The 25,821-nt window shown below is 39.8% G+C and overlaps 1 protein-coding gene across 1 annotated transcript in view; it reads left to right on the top strand.

The window, feature by feature from the left end:
• LOC127986873 (neurocan core protein-like) overlaps positions 1 to 25,821 on the top strand; it is a 125,343-nt gene that overhangs the window by 68,011 nt on the left and 31,511 nt on the right. The window contains exon 9 of the mRNA XM_052589133.1: positions 9,306 to 9,422. Within this exon, the coding sequence (XP_052445093.1) occupies positions 9,306 to 9,422 (117 nt within the window). The remainder of the gene's footprint in view (positions 1 to 9,305; positions 9,423 to 25,821) is intronic.

The following is a 25,821-nucleotide window of genomic DNA, read 5'->3' as shown; positions in this document are numbered from 1 at the left end:
ACTTTTTTCGGTTTGAATTTCAGTATAAGTCCACATAATTCCACTGGAATATCACAAGCGTTTTTTTTATTTTACTGTAACTAAAATGGCATTTTGTCATTTCGTCAACAGTATTTTTTTTTATTAAAATATTTTGTATTGTTACTGTATGTTGCACATTTGTTTTTATTCAGTTTATTTAGTTTGCTTTTGTTCAGTATATTTTGTTTGTTTTGCATTGGTACTGCAAATTTTTATTCAGTCATTTTAAAAGCAAGCTATGCAATCAGGAATTTTATGTACGTAAGGGTGAAACATTTCCCAAGGCAGGTTTTGCAGAGTGTCATTCACACAAGCACTAAACACCATAATCGTGAGACAATTAAACTGAACAGTGTTGGGCAGTAATGCGTTATTAATAACACGTTACTGTAACGCAGTTACATTTGACCGTAACTAATACTGTAACGCATTACTTTTTAAATATAATTAACTCTGCTACCGTTACCATATGGTGCATTGTGCGTTACTTTTTAAAAGTAATTAATATTGGCTGAAGTGCAGCCTACTGCCTAACCTGTTTTCAGCAGCGACGGAGGTCAGGATTGGTGGATGCTAACCACTGTAAACACAGTTTATTCAAGTATGTGCGGCAGTCATGGCGAGTCAAGGCAAAAGCAAGACGAGGTTCTCAATGTGGAAATATGCTCATTATTTCACTTTAGTTGAGCATAAAGACAAAAACCTTTTAATCAAATGTAATTTCCAATCCGTGCACTCAGGTTTTATAAACTGTACTCACGGATTCAGGCAGCAAGCTCCTACGTATTAACATACCGTTTTAATGAATATTATTATGTGGAATGGGTCTACAGCAAAGTGTCTTAAGTGATTCTCTATCATACAGAGCCCGGCACGTCACCTGTAGGAGAAAAATAAATAAATCCATGGCGACGGTTTTGCAACCCGTCCCCTTAGTTTATAAAACGTACTCAAGAATTCATAAAATGTTCCCTCTCTTTAACAAATAGAGCCCACGGGTTAACAAACTGTGATCACGAATTTCAAATCCATGCACTCAGATTTTGTAAACCGTACCCACGAATTCATAATCGGTGCGCACGCTTTCGCAATCCGTTCCCTCAGATTTGTAAACTGTACTCACAGATTCATGCATCAAGCTGCTACGTGTTAACATACAGTTTTATTGAATGTTATTATGTGGAACATGCCTACATTAAAGTGATTCTCTATCAAGTGTAGTACAAGGTGGAATACAACTAATTAGAAAGATGTGCATCAAAATCTTGTTCAATTTGTGATAATCTTAACACTTGATTATTATTGTATAATAAGCCGGGCATTACTTTTTTTGAGTAGCTAGTAAAATATCTAAGGCTACGTTCACACTGCAGGGCTTAATGCTCAATTCAGATTTTTTGAAAAAATTTGATTTTTTTTGCATTGCCATTCACGTTTCCAATTAAATGCGACCTTTTGTGATCTCCTGTGTGAACTGAAATGACCCAGAAGTGACCCGCATGCGCAGAAGAGTACTCAACGGTGAACGACGACGCTCGTTGTTTGCGGAAGTAGCTAAGGTTAAACATGGATTTTTGTATTTGGCTCGGAGGCAATTTTTTTGTTTCGCTGGCATTGGAGCCAGGATCGTCTGTAACCACGCTCGGCCATTTTACTGGAAATGTTTTCGTAAACCGCCCAGTTCCGATAAGAGCCCTTGAGTTTGGCCTGAATAGAGCGGTCAACCCAAATATTAATTAAATCTGTGACCTCGCTTCCCTTCCATTGACTGGTCTCAGCAGCATCTTCCGCCATGGTTGTTGTTTATCTTCACATTCCCGCCTACTTCAACGCAGAATTATGAATTAGTTGGCGTATCAATGACGTGCGGGTCGGCCTGGCGTTCAGACGGAGGTCGCATTTCAAAAGATCGGATAAGTATCGGATTCAGGACCACATACCCAAGTGGCCTGGGTCACATTTGAAAAGATCGGATCTGTGTCATTCAGACTGTCATGAAAAGATCAGATACAGGTCGCATAGGGGCAAAAATATCGGAATTGGGTCGTTTCAGCCTGCAGTGTGAACGTAGCCTAAATTACTTTTTAGAATGAGTAATGCTTGTTACTTTGTTCTCCCATTTATTGACTTACAGCAAAAGTAACGTAGCGCATTACTTCCCATAAATAGTACCCAAGTAACATAATTAGTTACTTTTTTAGGAAGTAACACAACATTGTAATTCATTACTTTAAATAGTAAAATTTTAACTGCCCTTAAATAACTGAATTCAGTGTGTACAGAATCACTCAGAAGAGGAGTGACTCCATATTCAGTATTGAACCTTCTTACTCTACTTTAAGCTTGCAAATGCATTTTGTGCATAAACAACAGCAGATTTATTAGAATGACTCTTCAGATACAACCTCAGCGACATCAAATTATGTTCAGCAGGGCACATCAGCACAGACAGGCAGGAGATGGAACGGGAAAATGAAAGAAGGGGAGAAGAGGCGGGAACAATAAGGACTGTTGATGTGCCTAGCAGCCTGAAGCCTACAGCATGGAGGAGCTTCAACCATTAACTGTGTGTCAGACTCTCCAGGCACTAACAATAGCACAGACACTCTTCTCTCTTTCTCTTTCTCTCTCTGTCTCTCTCTCTCTCTCTCTTCCACTTGTTTCTTCCATATTTCATATTCATTGGAAGATGAAATTGGCTCTTGCACCAAACTCTTGTACATTATAGTTTTGTTTTAACATAAAACCTATTAATAGGGGTGTTTAAAGTGCCATTTTCAGTTATTTATGCTAATCTCGGGATGCGTGTGACACCGACAGGCTTTAATCTTTTCATTGTAGTGCTGAGGTACGTCAAGACGGGGATATTATTGGAATGCCGGGTTGTTCAATGTCAGGATTATTTTTGGATTTTCGTTGCTAGGATGAAGTTTAGTGCCTTTTTTTGACCTGAAATTGTAGGTTTTAAGTGCTTGAGGATTATGTGCCTCTGAGCGCTTTGAATTGTGTCTCTTTTTCATTTCTTGATTATTTAGGTTATAAGAGAACATCATGGTGTTTTGACATACGTAGTGTCAACTCTTATTTTTATGATTCATTTGTGTTTTCAGATGCTATAATTCCTTTTTCTAGCTAGTGTTTTTGTGCAGTGAGATTTATTGTCATATTGCCACTTATGTTGGTTCAGTATAGTTATAATTTGTAGCTAATAAGAGTAACTTAACTGTGGTTTAATTACTTAAAGTTATGAGTAGCTTGTAGCTTGGTCTGCTTAAAGGAATAGCTTTCCAAAAAAAAAAAAAAAAATGGAAAATTTGCTGATAATTTACTCACCTTCAGGCCATAACAAATATAGATTAGTTTCTTTCTTCATGGGAACAAAAGTAAATAGGTGCTGTCAGAATAAGAGTCCAAACATCACAATACAATATTCCACACGACTACAGTCCATCAATTAACATTTTATAAAGCAAATAGCTGCGTGTTTTTAATACCCAAATGCATCAAGACATTTTCACTTTTTCTCCAGTGAAAAAGCTGTATTGTCTGAATCAGGAGAGAAATATGCACAGATCAAGCACTGTTTACAAGCGAAATAAAACATGATGTTAATTGCTAGACTGGAGTTGTATGGATTACTTGTGGATTATCGTAATTTCTTTATCAGCTTTTTGGACTCTTATTTTGACAGCACCCATTCACTGCAGAAGATCGATTGATAAGCAAGTGATGTAAAGCTAAATGTATAAATCTGTTCCTACTGTATATAATCTGTACTCTACATCTTGGATGACTTGAGACTTGAGTACATTTTCAGCTAATTTTCATTTTTGAGTGAACTGTTCCTTTGTTTCCAATCAATGTTCTTGGTATTGCTTTAGAAGCTATGAACAGAAATCACAGAAGTCTCTTTGATTTGATTAAGATTAAAACATTTCAGTTGATGGCTCAACCTCCAACCTTTCGGCCATCAACTCAACTTGCTAGCTAATTATGCCACAGAAGTGAACAGATGATTGAACTTGATTCCCTAAACCCAGTTTTGCACATTTCTACAGACTCTCTCTCTGTTTCTCCAGCAAACACTAAGTGCTATCTGAATTTGCTCCTCTGTAGCACAAGTTACGTCATCCTGCCGGTGGTAAACGGTAACTCCAGCCTTCCTCAGCTTTATCCTTCCAGCAACATTAAATCACTGCTTGCTCTGTGCCAGTAGATTGCTGTGGTCCACAGGGATGCAGAGTTATCTGTGTTGCGGTAGAAATAGGCCTCGGTTTCCCAAGGTGCACACTCAGCTTACCTCCACCGTAATTGCAACCTCACATTCAGTGAATGATGAGCACTGGTGGGTTGACCTTCAAGGCTCAACGGATGTGTCACATATAAACTTCATTGCAAGAACCATGATAAACTCATTTAGATGAGAAAATCTGTAAGTCACCTCCGAATGCTGTGCATTTGTTACTTTTCTCGCATTTGTAAAGCGCTTGGTTTGTATTGTGACTAATTGTAGCGTTTAATTTACTTAATGACGCACCACCCACAGAGGTTTTATTCACAGCAACAGTTACTGTAAAGCGATAGCGGTAAAACTGGGACAGCTTAAATGCAGACAATCTGGTATAATGTTGATTTCTGAGTGTTGGTTGATTTACATGTAATCGAGTGTACTGTAGTTTCCAAAAACTGAATGCTGTATGATTATTTCAACCTTCAACCGTGATAAGGACATGGACCACTTACAAAAACATCTTAAAAATTAATAGAAACATTTGTAATACCCCAGAAATGGAAGTCCCACCTTACATTTACAAAAGCCAAATGCTTTTCTGGGAAAGTTTGTCTGCGTGTACATCTACTGGATGCATGTTTTTAGCATGATTTGACTTGAAGAAGCTTAATTTATGATCGTTTTTTCCATTTAAGTGCTGATTCGTTTACTCATTCTCAAGTTTCCCAAACCTGTATGAGTTTCTTTCTTCTGTTTAACACAAAGAAGTAAGAAGATATTTTGAGGAATGTGGGTAACCAAATAGTTTCTGGTCCCCATTGGCTTCCATAGTATTATTTTTTCTTTCCATGCTGTCGAAGTCAGTGGGGACAAACTTGAGAATGAGTAAATGTAGACCATTTACATTTTTGGGTGCGCTATCCCTACAAATAGTGTGAAAATTTAACAATTTTCAGCCAAAGACATTGTAAGGGTGAGGAAAATGATCCATTTATTAAAAATGAACAATGAGAGAAACCATAACATTGTAACAGCATCAAATGAAGGGTGCCAGGCGAAAATCCAAAGAAGTAGGTTTTAATGATAACAAGGGCAAAGAACAAACACATACAGAACTTAACTTCACGCTACATTACTTTACGCTAAGCCACTTAAAAAACCCACAACAAGAACTAAACGGACAGGGATTGTAAACACAAGGAAAGTAGCCTAATTAGAAGAACAGAAACAGGTGGGGAGGAATCAATTAACTAAACAAGAAAAGGAAAATGACCAAATAAGGAAAACTCCAAAGGAACAGGAGAATGGAATTCCATGACTATGACAAAAGATCGTAATATGAATTAAACACCACCTCAAAATTGTTATTACAAGTGGGAAACTCAGGAATTTCTTTAAGCCACAAGTTTCCAGGAACCTGAGAAAACAATGTAAACACAATGGATTCAATGTCTGTTTTGATGGCAAGTTTGTTGAAATATATGCCATTTTTTTTTCCCATTTACGATATTATCGTATTGTACATTTTGGAGATTTTAGCCTTTCCTAAATTTCCACCTGCTTGGAGGCATTTTCAAGATGGCCGATTGTCTCTACAAACTATTGTACAAGTTCAGGGCTTGTTAGCAAAACATCACCGTGTAGCAGTGGACACGAGTTCCCACAACACTTTATTCCTACAGAGAGATTTATTTCTGCAGGTCAGCCACTATCATTTTCATCTGTTGTTTTCAAGTGTAAAGATCTCAGAGGGTTTGATTGGATCTTACTGGGATGAAGTCTTTCAGTAGTCAAGTATTTCTCCCTTAACAAGGGCCTCAGCGTAGCATCGTAAACAGCTTGTTTATGAGAGAAGGGAGCACACTTAAGAGTCTGGGTGGTGAAGCACTGTATTAGTATTTTATTTTCCTAGCGACTGTCCCTCATGGCCATGGACTGTGTTTTTGAGAGATAGCGGCTGAATAAAAAGATCACATATTAATGTTTTGGCATCTGCTTTGGAGGTCAGGCGCTCGTCTAGCTGTTAAAACTTGCAGTTTTTACAAGCAGACTTGTTTTTGGTTCTGTTTGGTTCAGTACATAGTGAGATTTTGGGTTAGAGCTAGTCGCTCAAACAAGTGACTCGTGAGTTAGAAGCACATTTATGAGTCTTTTTGATTGATTCCTCAAGAAAGCTGTGCAAATGAGATGCTATTTAGTAGAAGTTGCAATGCAGGCACTTGATGTATTGAAGCTCTTTTGTAATCAAGCGTTTATCATGACAAATGACTATTATCCACTTATATTGTTTGTAGTGTTGATCTTCTGAGCAGTCGTTTGCAGCTCAGGACGAGCTCCGTTCAGGGTCCACTGAGACCATGAACAGTGCGTGAGGACTTTAGTGAGAAAGTCATAGAGAAATAAAAAGAGACAGAATTGGGGAAGAAGGAACTATTTTAAGCTCAGTGTGTAATTAATCATAAGCCAACGGCACGAAACGGAAAAGGCTTTTAACTGCGATTGCTTTCATCCGTGTTCTGTTGTTTTCTTTGTTGTGGCTGCTTATCCATCCTTTTACTCATTCAGCTCACGTAAAAAGTTACTCCGTGCGTCTTGATTGATCAGATCACTATCACTGAAAGAAAAAGTGTAGAAACTATCACTCAGAAATTACTAGTCAGTTTCAAAAGCGTTCACAAAGAAGCCTTTAGTATTTTATTGAAAACATTCTCCAGTCTTTTTTTATTTAAACTTTGCAACACTGATTTATTAGAAGTAGCAATATTTACTTTTTTAAATGAATTATATATTTATTTGTTTTACTTTTGTCGCTTTACTTTTGTTTTTATTTTCATTATTTTTAATCATTTCATTTCAATGAACGTATTTGTCATTTTTTATGGTCACTTTAATGACAGAAACATTTCAGTTATTATTCATGTTTTTAATAATATTCCAAATTTTATTAAACATTTTTGCCACTTTTGTACTATTTTTGTTATTAATTTTTTTAAGTAATATTTTATTTTTCACTGTTTAATTATTGTTTCCATCATTTTCTTTTTATTGACAGAAACTTTTAAAATTGTCTTATAAATGGTTTAATTAATATTATTGTTATTTTGTTTCATTTTAATTAATCATTTTTACTATTTTATTTAGAATGTATTGTATTTTATTTTAATTATGTCTTTATTTTGTTACTTATTAATACTTGTTTTTATTATTTTAATCGTCCCTTTTTTATGTCATGGTTTTTAACTATTTTTTAAATCATTTTTATTTCCATTTTCATTTCTTTTTATTGACATAAATAGTACAGGGATGAAAGAGAGTGGGAACATCTTAATACGCCTCGATCAATCATATAACTGTCCGACTGAGTGTAAACTTGGAAAATGCTCACATCTTTCCTTTAAGTGTTCTCTTTGTCCTATTTTAAATTAGGATTTGAGTTTCGAGGTTCCTCTGTCTACGATTGCTTGCTCACTTGTGCATCAAGAAACTCTCAAATTCTCCATGCTATCATAATTCTTTTTGGGATGAATAAAGTTAACATATGTGGCCTTAATAACCACATGCATATACAACTCAAACCATCTACTGAGGTATTTTCATATTATCCTCAGCTTAGGGAAGCTCAATCTCCGTCGAGACTAGCGATCTGTGCAGGAAATGGCCTACGTCGTGACTAACTGTTTGGGACCTGAATTTCTTTTCCCCCTGCACCGTTTCCAGCTTATTGACAAGAGCTCTCCATCCTCTCAGAAAACGATCTGTTTGACGGGATTTGGGATGAAAAAGCCCTCGTGTGGGTGCTGAAGAGTTCATTTCATCACAATGATGACGAGGAGCCCTTGAACTCTGTCACCGTTGTGGAGTTGTGTGCAAGAGGAGTCTCCGGTCCGGGTGTCGTTCATTAAAATTGGTCAATGCGGATCTTTATGTGATCATGCCCTGCATGTAGAATCCACAATGGCCCAGCTGCCTCTTGTTGAGCCGAGCCATTCAATTTATTGGTTTATTTCTCTTCTTTATTACATTTTAAACAACATTGCTATGTTGATCTACTAGCTAGACCAGCATTGTCTGTAAATACAAATAAAATTTGACAAATGCAAGCGCACTACAGTAGCTACAGAGCCCGACCGCAAACCTTGCCTTTAATCTGCTTCCATACTCTGCTCGTGTATCATTGCATGTGTACTTTCTGTTTTCATAAGGGATTGTGCGCTTCAAGAAGAATCCGTTAGAGGAGAGAAATAAAACAAGCTGTCACAGCAGACAAGAAACATAGTACAGTTCATTTCAATTGAAGAGCTCCCAAGGCCTGTAACAAAGCAAGACTCACTAAGACGTGGGAAGTCGAACCTCGTGTGTTGCGAGGCCGTGTTGCGATTTATCTCCCCTGCTGTAAATAATTGCGTGTTTGGAATTATACCGGAGGAGACGTGGTGTGCTTGATGCACTGTCAGATTGCGTTTCGTGGCTGGAAACCGATTATAAAGCAGTACTTAATCAATTTCCAGAGCAAGTTGTGTGCCGACGTCCTTTGTAAAGGTTCCCTGTCTGTAAATTGATGTAATTATGACTTAATCTGTGAGATTTTCCATATATCACCACACCCCAAAGCATTTCGCCGTACAGGTTTTTCAAGAGTCGTAGCTCATAGAAAGAAAGTGTGTTTATGGCCCGAGAACGGTATGGTAATGTGCCATAAAAATAGACGAAAGTGTGCGCTGCTACTCTAGGCCATGATGGGATAATTTATGAAGGCCGGGGATCATCAGAGGCGGACATGGGGAATCACATTGTCCTTCCCTGTGGAGCATCTGTCATGATGAACGGCGGATGACATCAAACTTGTACTAATCTCTCACCTTGTTGAAAGTCATACGCTCAGGCTCCGTTTTCAGTTTAGAAAGTGGAAGTTTCTGCTTGTGTTTCATGAGTGGGGTGCAAACTTGGGTTGGGTGCTCATACGATGCAAACATTGAGCCTTGGTGCTCACATTGGAAATTTAGGTTCGAATCTGGCTGTAAAAAGTGTTTTTTTCCCCGTTCTCCCTCTACAGCAGAAGATGATCCCTGCCAGACCAACCCGTGCCTGCATGGTGGAAGCTGTTTGACCGAGGGGGAGGGTTACAGTTGCCTTTGCCCTCAGGGCTATTCGGGAGAGAGCTGCGAGATCGGTAAGTGGATTAAGAGAGAGGTCGGGGTCGGGACAAAAGAGGTCAGGGATGTTTGAAGGAGCCCACTGCTGCTCCAGAAGTGCAGTCGAATTTATGCGCACAGCTAAAATGGATAGAAAACCAATGCGAGCGTCTCTTTTGAGGGTTATTCCTTTGAACCTCGATGTAAAACCTATTAATAGGATTATTAGCAAGACTAAGACCAACAATGTCCACCATAAATTGAATTTTCCAGCATCTTGATCAGGTGTCATCATTTTGATCGGCGGTTATTAAGGAACTGTAGGTTAGGAAAATTGTAATAAAAATACCAGTGCCAAGGTAAATACACATAATATACAAAAAAATATATTTTTGTTGATATTGTTATCGGTGGTATTTCATCTTTTACAGTTTTTATTTTAATATGAATTTTAGTAGTAGTAGTAGTAGTTGTTGTTGATTTTGCTATTAGTATTAAATTAAATAAAATATATAATTTGGACTGGCTACCACTGGCTCTGCACACCTTTACCTAAATTCATTACTTCAGACTCATGTGGCCTCTAGAAGCTTGCGTTCTGCAAGTGAACGTTGCTTGATTGTGTCATCCCAAAAAAGCACAATGTCCCTTTCACAGACTTTTAAATTAAATGTTCCCTCCTGGTGGAATGAACTTCCCAACTCAATCAGAGCAACTGAGTCCTTAGCCATCTTTAAGAATTGGCTAAAAACCCATCTTTTCCATCTTTATGTGACCCTCTAACTCTAGCACTCTCTATTCTAATTCTATGCTTAAAAAAAAACTAACACTAGCTTTTAGTTTTTTTATAGGAATATTTCTACTAGTAATAGTAGCATTTGTTTATTGTTTATGTTGCTGTTAGTAATAAAATTTATAATATATTATTAGTAAATTATTTTGTAATAGAAATAACAATTAATAATAATAATAATAATTCATTAAGTAATAAATCAACAAATTTTCACAGTTAAACATGCAAATGTATTACTTTTTTATTATTTAAAATAATTGTATAATATATATTTAAAAAGTGGTACAGGTAAATCCTTTAGGCTGTAGGGTATTCAGCTGACTGTAAAATTTGGGAACTCCTGGTGTATTGGATATGAGTAGCTCTGCAGGTGGTTCACAGAAGTAGAGAGAGCTGACAGCAAACTGCGAGGTGGCATGTACGGGAAATGGCTGCATTGAATGACAGGGCTGCACACAGCTCATTCTTCTCTGTCAGACAAGAACAGGAACAGGTGAAAGGAGAGCTGGGCTGGAGGTTGGAAAGGTTTGGGGAAAATGAGAGCACACTCTGAACAGGAGGACAAGGCTATGCTGTGGAGAGAGAAAAAAGGAGAGAGGGATAAAGCGGTAGAAAAGAGACAGGAATAATAAATATGGAGCAGCTAGAACTGTAATCACTTGAAGAGCACATGAAATGACAGTCTTCAGAAAGCAGGTAACATCCATAATGTGGTGTATTTCTCAGTAATAATGGAAGTTTGATCCTTCTGAATTGGAGTGAATCATGAAAAGAGGACATGTTATTATTAGTACCGTTACTATTACTCATACATGGGAGTAGTGGTTTTTCAAGATTTTAGACACATAGATGATAACACTTGCAGAAAAGGACCTAGAAACCATCCATAACTCGTATAATTGGTAATACATTTTGTAGATATTTTAGTAGATTGCTTCCAGAAAATATAGGTCATAATGGCCGATAACCAAAAATTCATGGACTTATGAAGTTGTTGTCGAAACTAAATGATAAATCAATGCAAAATGAAATGACGAATCAGAATTATTCTGATAAATATGAGCCATGATGGTCTATAGATGAAACGCATCAAATTATGTGCAAGGTTCATACACGGTCTAGGGTGAGTTTGAATTTTTTTTTTATTTTTTTTTTTTATAAAATATAAATCCAAACGGCGGTAACATTTTCAAACTGTCAATGACCAACCGTTTTAAAGGATGTCTCAAGGAATTGATTCTAGCTCGTACGGTTCCAGAGAAATCAGTGAAAGTAAAAATTTGACCATTACATCGCCACCTAGTGTCTGACAGATGTATGTACAGAGAGGGTGGGATTTGAGACCATCTTACCTCCTTTCAAGAATTACAGTCTTTGACTACCAGTTTAGGGCGGAAAAATATGAAAGGATGAGGACAAATTCTGACCAAACACTTTGTAACTTTTGCTGGCAAAAAATCTGTGCATATACATTTATCTTTCTTTATATTTAACTTTCACCTTTTAGTTGTGAAAAAAATGCACTGCTTTTATGCTCCTAAGTTAAAAGAGCGCTGATGCTATAATAAGGTGTCATTACGAAGAGGCGTCGAAGTGGGTGTCAAAGGTCCAAGGTGTGTTATGGTGGAAAGGTCAAAGGTCAGCAAAGCTGCATTATCCCGGGTCTCATTATCAATCTTTTCACAAGCCAACTGCACAGTCAATATGTGAATTATGCTAAACTACAACAAGCAGTCAATCTGTCGCTAACGCTTCTTCTAGTAAGCATAACAGTATGATGCTAAGCTGCATGTACACTAATAACCCATCTATAGATTTGACTTATTTTATACCATTCTGCACAGTCTTGGGGGGTTCATTTCAGATTTTTGACACAAATGGCATTCGGAAGAAAACAAATCATGTTTCTGTAATTCCGACACTCTTGGAAGTCGAAAGTTCCTTTAGGTGATTTAGCAATTGTTTTTTCCTGTGGAGCATTCTACATTAGCGGTGTGTGTGTAATATTAATTACAGCAAAAGGCAAAAGGCTAATTGCGTATTACTGCAAAACCTTGACCACATTTTGTACTAACCTAACGCTTGATCTCTGCAGTCAGTGTGTTGTCTTATGAAAGGAGGAGGAATTATGTACGGAAAGTGTTCTTTGATTTCCTTTTTTTGAATTCATATTCATTACCGCTGTGTGCTAGGACTAGCCTTGCCCTGCTGTGCTGCAAACATGAATAATATTGGACCTCAGATTGGGTGGTCTATTGAGGAAAGATGTCGTTTTAAAAAAGTTTGGACAGCGTAACAATTGGTGGAGGCACAGACTCCATAGACTTATATTGAACAAGGAACTCTAAGCCATATCTACAAACCATAATATCATATAGACTTTGGACTAAGGCCTACAGCAACCACACGAAACATCCTAGAAAATACATAGCAATACCCAAGCCACCACATTGCATCTCTTGCTGTCTGTCTTAGGAACAAAATATGTACTGTTGGTACGAGACTGCAACATGATATCCTTGGACTCCATCCTTTGGGACTCAGGTTGTGCTCAGCAATTTGGGAAGAGGCGTTTAGGATCCTTGCATAATTTATTGACCGCGCATCTGCCGGGCAATTGAAACATTTATGAGAAAGAGCGAAGAGGCTCGCGGCAGGGACAAGATCGCTTTCTTTAGACGCACCAAATGCCAACAACAGCCAGACGAGGCCGTCCATCCATCTCCACGGGTCTCCCGCTCCAGGAGATACATGGACTGGATTGAGACGCATCCTGAGTTTAGTGGGGTTTAATCATTTAAGGAACGCTTGAAGAGTTTACACATTCATTTGAGACACAAAATGGTGCAGAGATACCTTGACGGGTTTGGATTGCTATCCGTAACTGTTCTCAAGCATCCTGTTTCTGGACATACTGCGAGTTAAAGGAGTTTGCCATCGTATTCTGAACTCAGAATGGACAGAAATGCATTGACAGTCCTACAGTTTTGTCTTCAAATTCAGGTTTTAAGTTCAAAATACACTTTTGTTGACTAGATGCAGTCAATTACCATAAACAACAACTTTGATTCAGTTTGTAAAGATAAAATGACAGTAGTATTTTTTGATGAGCCATTCTGGCGGGATTCCCTCCAAAATTATTCCATACAAGAATGTGGGTTACTGAGCTGTATAATGTAAATATGATTTAAATGTGCCATTTACATACTGTTGTGATTCGCAGCATTATTTAGATATGATTCTCTCAGTAAAAATAAAGATTATGGTGATGATGGTGGATAATGGTATCTCTCTATTCTAGTTTCTACATTCCAGAGTGAAAGGTCCATCAAATAAGCCGAGCTCAGATCAACAAATGCGCGTGGAGGATGCTCAACGAGTCGATGGGTCACAACTGCTGCAAATGGGGATTGGGAGCTTGTGCAGGGCAATAAAACAATTGAAAAGCCAAATATAAATGGCGGCCGTCATATTTATTCAGCCTTCAGGGAAAGTAGATGATGTTTCTGTCCAAGCTGAAGAGCGCAGAGACAGTTTTACAGTGCACATGTGATGCAGTCAGACCGAAGCACACCCGTATGATTCAATACTCATTCACTTTGTTGCAAGCAGTCGATATGTTTAGTCTGAGAAGCAATTTAATCTCATCCAATAATATCCTTGAAAGGTACACGTTTTCATTGGATGGATCTGGAGTTTCACCAGGTCCTTGTAACACACCATACTAAAAAATGTTTCACATATTTTAATACTCTACTTCCATAAAGTATTAAATACTATATATACACACACAAACTGTATATACCATCTCACATTTTCCATCTCTCTTTTTCACTTTACTCCTCCATTCTCTTTTTCAGTGCTGCTCCCTGAACCCCTGTCCCCTCTGGCCTGTTGTTATTTGCCAGAAAAGCTGTATGAAAATTGCAATGCACTTCCAAAATGGAGTGAAAGCAGCCCTTTCGGACCCCCAAGCCTTTTTCTCCAGTAATACATTGCATTTGCCTCCACCAGACTACCATATATTTTCTCCACCCTTAACCTCGCATGCATTTCCTCCATGGCTTTGTTTGGTCCCTCTTCTCATATTGCAAACACACAGGCATTATCGCTATTAATAGCACATTTTATTAATAGCATTATAGTTTTATATATAATTTTGTTTTGTTTTTAGAATTAGAATTTAGAATTTTAGTTTTAATGAATACATGCAAATGTTATTTTAATCAATTTTTACAATAATATTTGTAATTATATTTATCAAATGTAATTTGATGTGTTATTATAAAATATAAAAATTGACAGATTTATGTAATATTTATTTTTTATTACATGCAAAATCTAAATAATCCTTTTAGCAGCCCTCTGTTGCATCATATCAGGCTCTGTAATTGCATGTAAAACATGAATGAAGTTTGCCCTATCAATATTTTTGCCCTACAACCCTAGAGAGCAACTTTCTTTTGGGACATTTCCCGAGAGAAAACCCCAGCCCACTGCAGCATCTCGCACATCGCCGTGCCTCTTGATTGATTTCTATGTGGGCAAGACAACCCCCCTGTGCACGGCTGCTCTTTACACGGGATGATCGCCCCGCCTGCCACCAGTGGCTCATTAAATCATCCCTTGGCACATTCCATCCTGCATGGAGAACTGATCAACAAATCATTGACAATCATTCTTCATTTGCTGACAACGGGGTGTGTGTCTCCTGCACCCTGGGGCTGTCGGAAAGGACCGGCACGCACAAACAACCTCAGGTCCATCTGCTCCGTCAGACTAATGTTGGCAAAAACAGGTAGAGGGCGGCCTGGTTGGCGGGCCAACGTGACAGCAGGGGGCGGAGCAAAAGAAAACACAGATTTGGAGATTAACAAGCTTTTATGAGTTTGGCTCAGCAGGCGATCACAGGAGTTGTATACACCTGCTGTCCAAAAAGTCATGGACTGCCACATTACTACAGATTACAGCAGCTAAAGCCAAACTTTTACATTTCCATACTGAATCTGGTCATCCCTTTAATTTTTCAAGTCATTTTTCAACTAGTCAGATAATAAATCGATATTTGGGGATTATAACTACTGGAACTCTATGCTTTTTTTGGGGCTCACATCAATATCTAGAGTACAGTTATTTTTACTTAGTAAATATTATATATATAGTTATTATTTGTGTGTAATAAAAAACAAAGCAATTAATTTTAAAATCCTTTTTTAAAGAAATATGTTGACCTTTAATGAAAAAATTAAATAAAATAAATCTAAAATATGGCAACCTTAAACTGTAAACAATTTATGTTCAATTATAAAAAATTTAATAAAAAAATTATAATACCAGTTATTCTTTAAAAATTTACTTTATTCTGTTTTTTCACAAATACATATTTTTATTTATTTTATAAATTCAAGACTGCGGCCAGCAATGCAGAACAACATGTATTATTCTGTTACAGTAATTTTTTCACAAGTAAATAAATAATTAAAAAAAGGAATTAAAAAGTAAGGATACCCAACCAACAGCACATAGCATTTTAAAATTATTATTTATTATGTATAAATTTTTTTTAAAAATCCAACCTATTGAAATAAAATGTGAAAAAGATTTTTTTTTAAATCGTAAAAATAAAAATAACCTTGGTAGATATACTGTCATGATTCTGCCCTCGTGTCCTTGATTTTTCCTAGTCTTGAGGCAGGATCATGACAGACCCGTGTTTGTGTTGTCTCGTTCCCTTGCCCCGCCCCCCTTGTTAACCTAGTCGTGTCTTGATTGTCCCATCTGTGCCACCTGTCGTGTCTTGATTGTTCCCCCTATTTAGATCTCCTAGTGTGCTCTGTCTTGCGTCGGTTCATTGTGTTCATCATTCGTGATTGTACCTCGTCTGAGATTATTCCTCTAAGAAGTCTTTTGTCTTGCAGTGAGTGTTTGTTAGTAGTTGGTGTTCAGAGTCTTTGTTTGCCTTGTTTATTGAGTTTTGTAGAATTATTTAGTGTCTACCCTAGCCCTTGTTTTCCCCCTCGTGGGTTTTTGTTTTCCCTTTTTGTATAATAAATCCTGTGTTGAGTTACTTCCTGTCTGCACCTGAGTTCCTCCCTTGCAAACCCTGACAGAATGAACCGACCAAAAGGGAACTCAGCAGACAGGAGGCAATACTGGATGTCATCAGCCAGCAAGCGGGATGGTTTTGAGGGCTCTCGCCTAGTGGTGTTCCGGGGGACCAGGGGAGGTCGCACCGGAGCAAGCGGTCGAAAGGAGGAGCCACAGAGGTCCCCTCCACCTACCCACCTGCCATCGATTCCAGAGGGTCGTATCCTGGCCGTGGCCGCTCTGGGGGATCAGGCACATCCCTCACCGAGTCCTGAGGTGCCTCCCACACCCGTCGGTCTCCCCGGGAAGCGAGGGAGACGGTTTTCGTGGGAGTCTGCCTCGGAATCGTCGGAGTCAGCCCTGCCAGAGACTGAACTCCCCCCAACCCGCCTCTGACCCAGCTGTGGTCTCTGCACCGCACCCAAGGAGGAAGAGGAGGAAGAGGGGGCCTGCCGGTCCTGTGACCCCGTCTCCTCCCGTGCCAGCAGCGGAGAGCGCTGGCGTGCCCGTGCCAGCAGCGGAGAGCACTGGCGTGCCCGTGCCAGCAGCGGTGGGCGTGCCCGTGCCATCAGCGGAGAGCGCTGGCGTGCCCGTGCCATCAGCGGAGAGCGCTGGCGTGCCCGTGCCAGCAGTGGTGAGCGCTGGCGTGCCCGACCCAGCAGCGGTGAGCTTGCCCGAGCCAGCAGCGGAGAGCGCTGGCGTGCCCGAGCCAGCAGCAGTGGGCGTGCCCGAGTCAGCAGCGGTGAGCGCTGGCGTGCCCGAGCCGGCAAAGAAGAGGGTTGTATGCAAGTCGGCAGTCGTGAGAGCGGAGGAGAGTGCCGCGGCCGACTCTGCAGCAAAGACTCTAGTACAGTGTGTCTCATCTCGTAAGGAGATGCCAATTGTCTTAGCTGCGAAAGCCTTTTCAGATTATTTGTCTAGTCTTGTCCGGATCCTAGAAGTCCCCGTCAGTCCTGTCTTGTCCCCAGACCCTGTCCCTAGAAGTCCCGAGTGTCCAGCCGTTGTCTCCCCGTGTCCTGTTGTCCCCCCGAGCCCAGTAGATGTTGTCTCCCCGTGCCCAGCTGATGTTGTCATGTGTCCCGTGGATGTTGCCCCGTGTCCCGTGAGTGTTGCCCCGTGTCCAGCTGATATTGCCCCGTGTCCTGTAGATGTAGCCCCGTGTCCCGTAGATGTCCCGTGTCCTGTTGTCTCCCCGTGTCCAGTAGATGTTGTCCCCCCGTGTCCAGCTGTCGTCTCCCCGCGTCCCGTAAGTGTTGCCCCGCGTCCCGTGTCTGCTCCTGTCATGTCCTCTGTCAGTTGTCCCGAGACCCCTCCCCACCCCTCACCACCCAGACCTGCCCGTACCCCCCGTCGTCAGCCTTCGTCCTGTCCTCCTAAGATCCCTACCCCTCCCACCCACCCTGGTCTGTCCCCCATGAACTTTGTGCACCCTCCTCCTCCCCTTCCCTGTTTGTTTTTTTTTGATTTGCCACCCTAACCCGGCCATTGTGTATTCATGTTTGCCGTTGTTATTATTTGTCATGTCTTGTTGGTTTGTGTCGGTGTCCCAGTCCGTCCAGTCAGTCATGTCCCGTGTTTGATGTTCCCTTGAGGAGCGTCTGGAAGCCGCTCCTTAAGGGAGGGGTTCTGTCATGATTCTGCCCTCGTGTCCTTGATTTTTCCTAGTCTTGAGGCAGGATCATGACAGACCCGTGTTTGTGTTGTCTCGTTCCCTTGCCCCGCCCCCCTTGTTAACCTAGTCGTGTCTTGATTGTCCCATCTGTGCCACCTGTCGTGTCTTGATTGTTCCCCCTATTTAGATCTCCTAGTGTGCTCTGTCTTGCGTCGGTTCATTGTGTTCATCATTCGTGATTGTACCTCGTCTGAGATTATTCCTCTAAGAAGTCTTTTGTCTTGCAATGAGTGTTTGTTAGTAGTTGGTGTTCAGAGTCTTTGTTTGCCTTGTTTATTGAGTTTTGTAGAATTATTTAGTGTCTACCCTAGCCCTTGTTTTCCCCCTCGTGGGTTTTTGTTTTCCCTTTTTGTATAATAAATCCTGTGTTGAGTTACTTCCTGTCTGCACCTGAGTTCCTCCCTTGCAAACCCTGACATATACATAATATAGCCTACTTCATACAAAATATTATAATAAAATATACTCTAAATATCAAAACTTTATTTTATTCTGTAGTTCTATTATATTACTTTTTTCACAAGTAAAGAATTTGTTAAACACATAAAAAAGAAAGTAAACACTGCAAACAACATTGCAGAACAGCATTTATTACTTGTTTGAATTTTTTTTTTTTTTTTACAAAAATAACTACACTGGACATTAAACACTAAAATTAGATAAAATATGAATTATATGATTGATACAAATAGAATATGAATTAAAAACAAAACAAAAAATGTGATACAGTAAATCTGCAAACATTTTATAATTTTATTATACTTGTGCAAATAGATGCCAACCTAGTTATATAGCCCTTATAGCAGCAAAAGTAAACGATATAACCAACAGTGCATTAAGTAATCTAATAAGCTGTGAATACGACATTCCAGCCAATGCAGTGTAAATCACTTGCCTTTTTATTATTAGACAAGACAGTTAAGAAGACAAGATACAAACGAAGATGGAGAGGTAGAATAAAATATACCAAAACAAGAAAAAAATGCAACAGTCTTTATATGTGTTTATATGTAGTGTGCACTTGGCTGATGAGGGACTGAAATGATGTGTGCTGTCCTGTGATTGGATGCTGATTCAGCGATGTCAGTCATCGTCCGTGTGCCGCTCCTCCGCAGTAGGATGGGAACAGAATTTGTAAAGCCCAGTCATTTACTGTACATTTGGGGACAAATTGATTTCCTGTGAAGTCAGTGTCTGGGTGTTGGAGCCTCTTATCGCTGTGGCAGGTGGATGGACGTGTTGTCCTGGGAATGAGTTCTGGAAATGAATTATGGGGTGGGGGGGGGTACAGTGGGGGTTCTCTTATCTCAGCTTCACCGGGACGGCTATCAGGTGAATGTGTGCCAGTGCTTTGAGCTTTGACACCGCTCTGTGTTAAATCACAAACACTCATCACAGATGTCCATGCAGAAGAACAGAGATGCTAATGCTATTGCTAAAGGACTGCTAAGATTCACTGCATAGTGATTAGCTGTCTGTCTGTTTGTGTGTCTGTCTGTCTTTCCATCCATCCATCAATCTGTCTGTCTACCTGTCCTTCTATCCATCTGTCTGTTTGTCTATCCTTCTGTCCGTCTGACTGTTTGTCTATCCGTTTTTCTGTCCATATTCTGATATATCCGTCTATCATCTCTGTCTTTATAGCTGTCTTTCTATCCGTCTGTCTGTCTATCTTCTGTCTGTCTACTAGGGGTGTAACAATTCACTCATTAACTTTGATGTATCGATTACAAACCCAGACCATACAATGCATCGATCTTTAAACATGGATTTTTTTAGTCATGAATTAAAATAATGTCATCTTAATGGCAACAAAAACAGCTGGTAAGGGACTACAATGAGCTTCTTCCCGAGACCGCTACGTCACAAACCCAGATAAACCCCGCCCCCGGAAACACACAAAAAAGGGGACAAGGCCATGTGCTGCTGCTTTAGAGGAGAGGAAGAGAAAACAAGGGTTGCACATAAAAATCTGTGCATACATGAATCATGATTCTGTCATTTTATGGATTCACAAGTTTCAAAACCAATCTTTTAAAGCATTGGTTCTCAATCCTGTCCCTATCGTTTAAAAAAAGAAAATGCACATGTTAGACTGCATACCATTAACACAATCAAGCCTCAAAAAACCCCACTCAACAACCCCTTTAAACTATCATCTAACAATGTACAAAGTGTTTTTTTTTCTATAACCTACAGTTCTCTAACCATAAAGTGTTCCTGTGGCTCAATTGGTAGAGCATTGTGTTAGCAGCGCAAGGTTGTGGGTTCGATTCCCAGGGAGCACATGTTAGGTAAACATTTTTAGCCTGAATGCACAGTAAGTCGCTTTGGATAAAAGCGTCTGCTAAATGCATAAATGTAAAATGTAGTAAAGGCTGCTGTATAATTTGCCCCATGACTAAGCATTTAAAGAATTTAGGGGAAGGGCATTTCGATAATCCTGTGAATGCATTTAAAGAATGCAGAATCGAATCCTTAATCAAACCGAATTGAATTGTTCTGATTTAAAGCTTACTTGAATTAAAAACTTTCTTGAATCGAATCGAAAACCTGTGAATTGAATCCAATACAATTAAATCGCTGTCTACCTAAAGATTCACAACCCTGCTGTCTACTCATCTATCCAATTATCAGTCTATCCGTCTGTCCATCAATTCTACCTATCTGTCTACCTAATTGTCCATCTGTCTGTCTGGTCCCCTGTCTAACTATCTGTCTGTCTGTCTCTCTGTCTGGTTTCCTGTCTAACTATATGTCTGTCTATCCATCTATCTGTAACTGTCTGTCTATAACTGTATAACGCTTTTAGTTTAGCAACATGCTAATGTATAATTGCATCAGAGTCAGCTGAGTTTGCGTGTGTGTGATTAACATGTAAAAGTCATGTGACCTCGGAGCACTCTATTGGCCAGCTGAAGCGAGTGTTAGATAAGACAGTTAGGCAATATGTGCAGCGCTGCGGGACCCCCGGGAGCAGGATTGAGAACATTTGTGCTACATGGCTTCCTTGATCCTATTCTTCTGATCCCCGATTCATCCGTCTGCTGATATCTGATTGATTTTGAGGGAAATAAGAGGTGACTTTTTTTGTTTGTACATGTGTCTATTTATATCCCAGTCAGACATCACGATCTGATCTCACTCATTGATCAGAGCTTTGTTGGGTTTTCAAAGTGTGTCGTGAAGATTCCCCCACCAGACCTCCTCATTCCCACATGATCCCCCAAACTGTGTGGACTGCATCACAGCCAGGGTTAGAGGGGTTGACAACATCTATCCTCGGCTACGTCACCCCTCAGGCCATCTAGAGAATCTGATCTAGTCGGGGGGGAATCTTCATCACTGCATCTCACTCCCTCCCTCTTGCGTTTCTCTGTTCCTTCCTCTCCCCCCACTCTCTCGTTCTGTGTTTGAAGACAGCTTTGAGAGCAAGTTTGACCTCCCCACACCAGAGAGAGAACAGAGGCGCTGTCAGATCTGAGGAGCAACAGTCTGAAATGTTGTGACACCTCTGCTCATTAGCTTCTGCAACGCTCCCCGAGATCTTGCACTAGCCCTGTCAGCAGTGGCTTGGACAGTGCCTGACTTCAGCTCGCTAAGATGCTGCCCCCAGCCGAAACCCCAACACTTTAAACTCCACCAGACCATCACGATAAATCATACAGCTCCTTTCCTCCAAACCTCAATTTGATTTGGAAGTACACTTGGAAGAATTGTCTAAAACCGTTAATAGGACTGAAAATACTTTGACCTGTTTAGACATGATCTATCTATCTATCTATCTATCTATCCATCCATCCATCCATCCATCCATCCATCCATATATACTGTGAACTTTATTTAGAGGCTTGTATTTTAGGTGTTATGTTAATAGGATGCAGTTTTTCCGCCGGAATGTTCAACTGTTTCATGACTTTGCACCTAGATGTTTCAGAGCACATTTGACTACAGTCTGGTGCTTTTAACCTTAATCAACTTTTATAACAGCAGTAAACCTTACTTGTCTTTTCTGCCCTGCAAAGCAAAAAGGCAGTAACTACGCAGAGTGCAGAACTGAGAAAAATGACTTAAAAGTTATCCTGTCATCCAGCCTAAGTAGTTACTGTACAAACAACTACCATTTTTCTCCAAAACGACACACATTTCAGATAAGATGTTTTGTCAAATAACAAAGGACGCCTTGAATGTCATGAAAATGACAATAACTAATTTTTGACCAAAAATGCAGTTACTGTCTTTTTGCTTTGTAGGGCAGTATGGACATCTATGTTTGTCTCAAAACTATCAATAACTGAATGGCTCCTATTTGTTGAAGCACACCCATGTGGTTTGAGCTACTCAATGCATCAATCTTTTGGTGTGGCAGTCGCTGTCAGCGGTCTGGGATCCTTTAAATGAAGAAATGTCCGAGTGCTATTGACGCATGTGAATGCTGGTCGTCATTTATACCTCTCGGCTCCCAGCGGGTGACCGGCTCCCATTGTGTTGACATTGCATTGCAATCCTTCCCTTCAATCCGTCTTATTCATTTATTAAAAACCCTTAACTGTCACTCACGTTTTTGAAGATAGACTTGAATGTGCATGATACAAACCTAAATTTGTATAATTCATGACTGAAAACATTTTGTAACATGATTTTGATGTGCCATTTACATGGTAATGCAATGTCTGATTTTAAAATGGGTTTTAAAGGATGAATCTTGAGATTTTATGTTTTCAAGTGATATATAACGTCTGATGATTTCTAAAATGTGATAGAGAAAAAGGCAACGAGGAAGTCTTATTTTTAAAACAAAGGTCAAAGCTCCTTTTGTAATGTAGATTTCTGAGGGTGCACTCTTGTCATAAATTGATCTATTACTTTTCCTACATAATTTTTAACAAAAAATATTGGTAAAATATATATTTGGGAGTCTTAGACCCTTCCAACGATATATAGTTTGTCAAGATTAGATTTGATTTGATTGTAATATAGTATAGTCAACGTAGGCGTCCCGTATTCGGGACGGGGGTGACAGTTAACAGGTTCAATAACAATTATTTATTTATATATCCTTCAAGCAAATACGGTAACAATTGTCCAAAATATTTAATCACTTTTCACTTTTATGGTTACTTAATTTAGATGTATTTATTCATTTTTTTCGCAAACACAATCCCGAACCTGACGCAAACCCAAAGTTATGATGAAACTAAATGAAACTCTGCCGAAAACCTAACAATCTGCAGGAGCCATCACGTCGGCGTTATTAGGAAAGTGACGACTCTGTTTCATCAGTGTTCAGGAAGGAGTGTTTTGTTCCCGCAAGCGTGTTATTGCAGACCGCCGCCTCGGTAATAGCAACTTGAGGAAAAGATTACCAGGGCTTGGCAGTGCTGCGTCCTTTTACGCTTATATATTATTGTTTCATTTTTGTTTGCTCATCAACTGCTCCCATTTTGCTGATTATCCCACTCCTGGACGCACTCCATAAAGCTCCCCGCGCTGAAAAAGCCATTCTCGCACAGCCAAAGCAATTACCATGAAGACAATCAACAGAAACAGGACACACGCCTCTCTGAAAGAGTGTAATTTATCATTCAAATGTTAAACAGTAATAAAATAATGTCTCGGAGAGCTTGGAATTTCATGCACTCGTATGGACCTCACTGCCGACGACTGCAGCGATTGTAAGCCTCTGAGGAAATGTCAGGGTTGTCTTGTCATTGTCATACATCTTCAGGGCTCTCCTAAATTCCTCATCTTCAGGGGAATTACAGAAAACGGCAGAAAAGTTATCTATCTATCTATCTATCATTCTGTGGTTCTATTCCATTCTATCTAATATATACACAGTACAGACCAAAAGTTTGGACACACTTTCTCATTCAAAGAGTTTTATTTATTTTCATGACTATAAAAATTGTAGATTCACACTGAAGGCATCAAAACTATGAATGAACACATGTGGAGTTATATATGGACTTATATACATAACAAAAAAGTGTGAAACAACTGAAAATATGTCATATTGTAGGTTCTTCAAAGTAGCCACCTTTTGCTTTGATTACTGCTTTGCACACTCTTGGCATTCTCTTGATGAGCTTCAAGAGGTGGTCACCTGAAATGGTCTTCCAACAGTCTTGAAGGAGTTCCCCGAGAGATGCTTAGCACTTGTTGGCCCTTTTGCCTTCTGTCTGCGGTCCAGCTCACCCCTAAACCATCTGGATTGGGTTCAGGTCCGGTGACTGTGGAGGCCAGGTCATCTGGCGCAGCACCCCATCACTCTCCTTCTTGGTCAAATAGCCCTTGATGCCTTCAGTGTGAATCTACAATTTTCATATTCATGAAAATAAAGAAAACTCTTTGAATGAGAAGGTGTGTCCAAACTTTTGATCTGTACTGTACATATTGTCTAATAATCTATGGTGAGCTTAATTTATATAGAGGCCACATTAAGTGCTGATGAAACCGTTTTAGGTGTTTAGTTATATAACGTGTTTCAAACAGAAAAGTGTGAAATGAATTCTAGAACCATTTGTAGAACATGCTGATACATTGAAATACTGTTTTCAAGCCATTTTAGAGTCGTCTCCTCCCATTCTGTACTTTCTGAGTTGGCACAAAGCAGCCGAGCCAACAGTTCAATGACTGTATACCCAGACAAGATTGAAGAAATGCACTTTAACGTCTTCGAGCGAGGGCTTGGAGGTGCAGACAACCCGAGCACAGGAGGGTGCTGCGTCCCGGACAGCTGACGCATTGCAAATCGGCCACTGTCAGATCCGTTCACATCTTCAATCAGTGTTATGTGAAGCCAGAAGCGCGGCGTGATGAAATGTCATCCGAGGGAAGTTGTGGAAGAGAGTCCTTGCTCTGTGGTATTGATCTTTCTCTTCTCTGAGCGTTATTAGATTCAGATCCCATGAAAAAGCACTGGATGGATCATTTGGCCGTGAAATAGTTGATTGCATTTGAGTCCTCATTTATAAAGGAAGGGAGGACCGTTTACATTTTATTTGGCACGTCATTTACAAATGCCCCAGCAGCCGCTGGAATTGAACACATAAATCTGGTCAACACCCAACTAAGCATCTTCCCTCCGGCTCTGGGAAGCTGCGGAAAACGCTCAACAGCCAATGTCAAAATGGACAGGGTTGACTGACTAAGGCTGCCCTCAGCTGTATTGTACAGTGTTTTCAGCACAAAATACTGGCCCTGTTTGTCTCTTGTGGCCTCTCTTCCTGTCCAGCCAGCTCTCAGGACACTTGTTTTACTAAGGCTGCTGCCAAAATACTATTGGTCTCCAGAGGAAAGGAGGGATGCCCGGTCGGTAAGTGTGTCTGGAGGAGCCAGTCGAGCATGAAGCATGTCGTGTGCGCATCTCAGTGGTCCATTTGGTGTTTACTCAGTTTACCGGACCATCTGTAGTTCATTTCAGACACGGGTAATTTACTTCGAACCAGGGTTATCAATTTGCAAGCCTATTGTGATCATTTTAGATGAGCAATTATAGCATTGATATAATATGCAAATCAGTGGGATGTGAATTCTGATTCCTTGATTCTGGTTGTTTGAAAGTTCCAATAGTGATTCTTTTAGTAGTTTAAATTTAAACGAAAACTGCAAAAGTACTAATAAAATAAAAGTACATGTTATTTTTTAAGATTCATTTTTGCAGAATTGCATACTCAATACATTTAAATGTTTATTAAAAGTACATTTTACACACAGTTTTAAGAGTAATAAAGTTTTAGTTCACTGATTTTAAGGGTGTTTGGTTCACTCAAAAGAACTGCTCATTAGAATCATTCTTTCAGGAATCACCGGTTGCGCTGTGTGTTTTTGATTCACTCAGACTGGTTCATAAGAGTCATTTGTTTGGGAATTGAATTAGACC

Source organism: Carassius gibelio, chromosome B22, assembly GCF_023724105.1.
Source record: "Carassius gibelio isolate Cgi1373 ecotype wild population from Czech Republic chromosome B22, carGib1.2-hapl.c, whole genome shotgun sequence".
NCBI classification, from domain to species: Eukaryota; Metazoa; Chordata; class Actinopteri; order Cypriniformes; family Cyprinidae; genus Carassius; species Carassius gibelio.
Note: the sequence above shows the minus strand (reverse complement) of the source record. Positions and strands in the feature narration are given on the sequence as shown.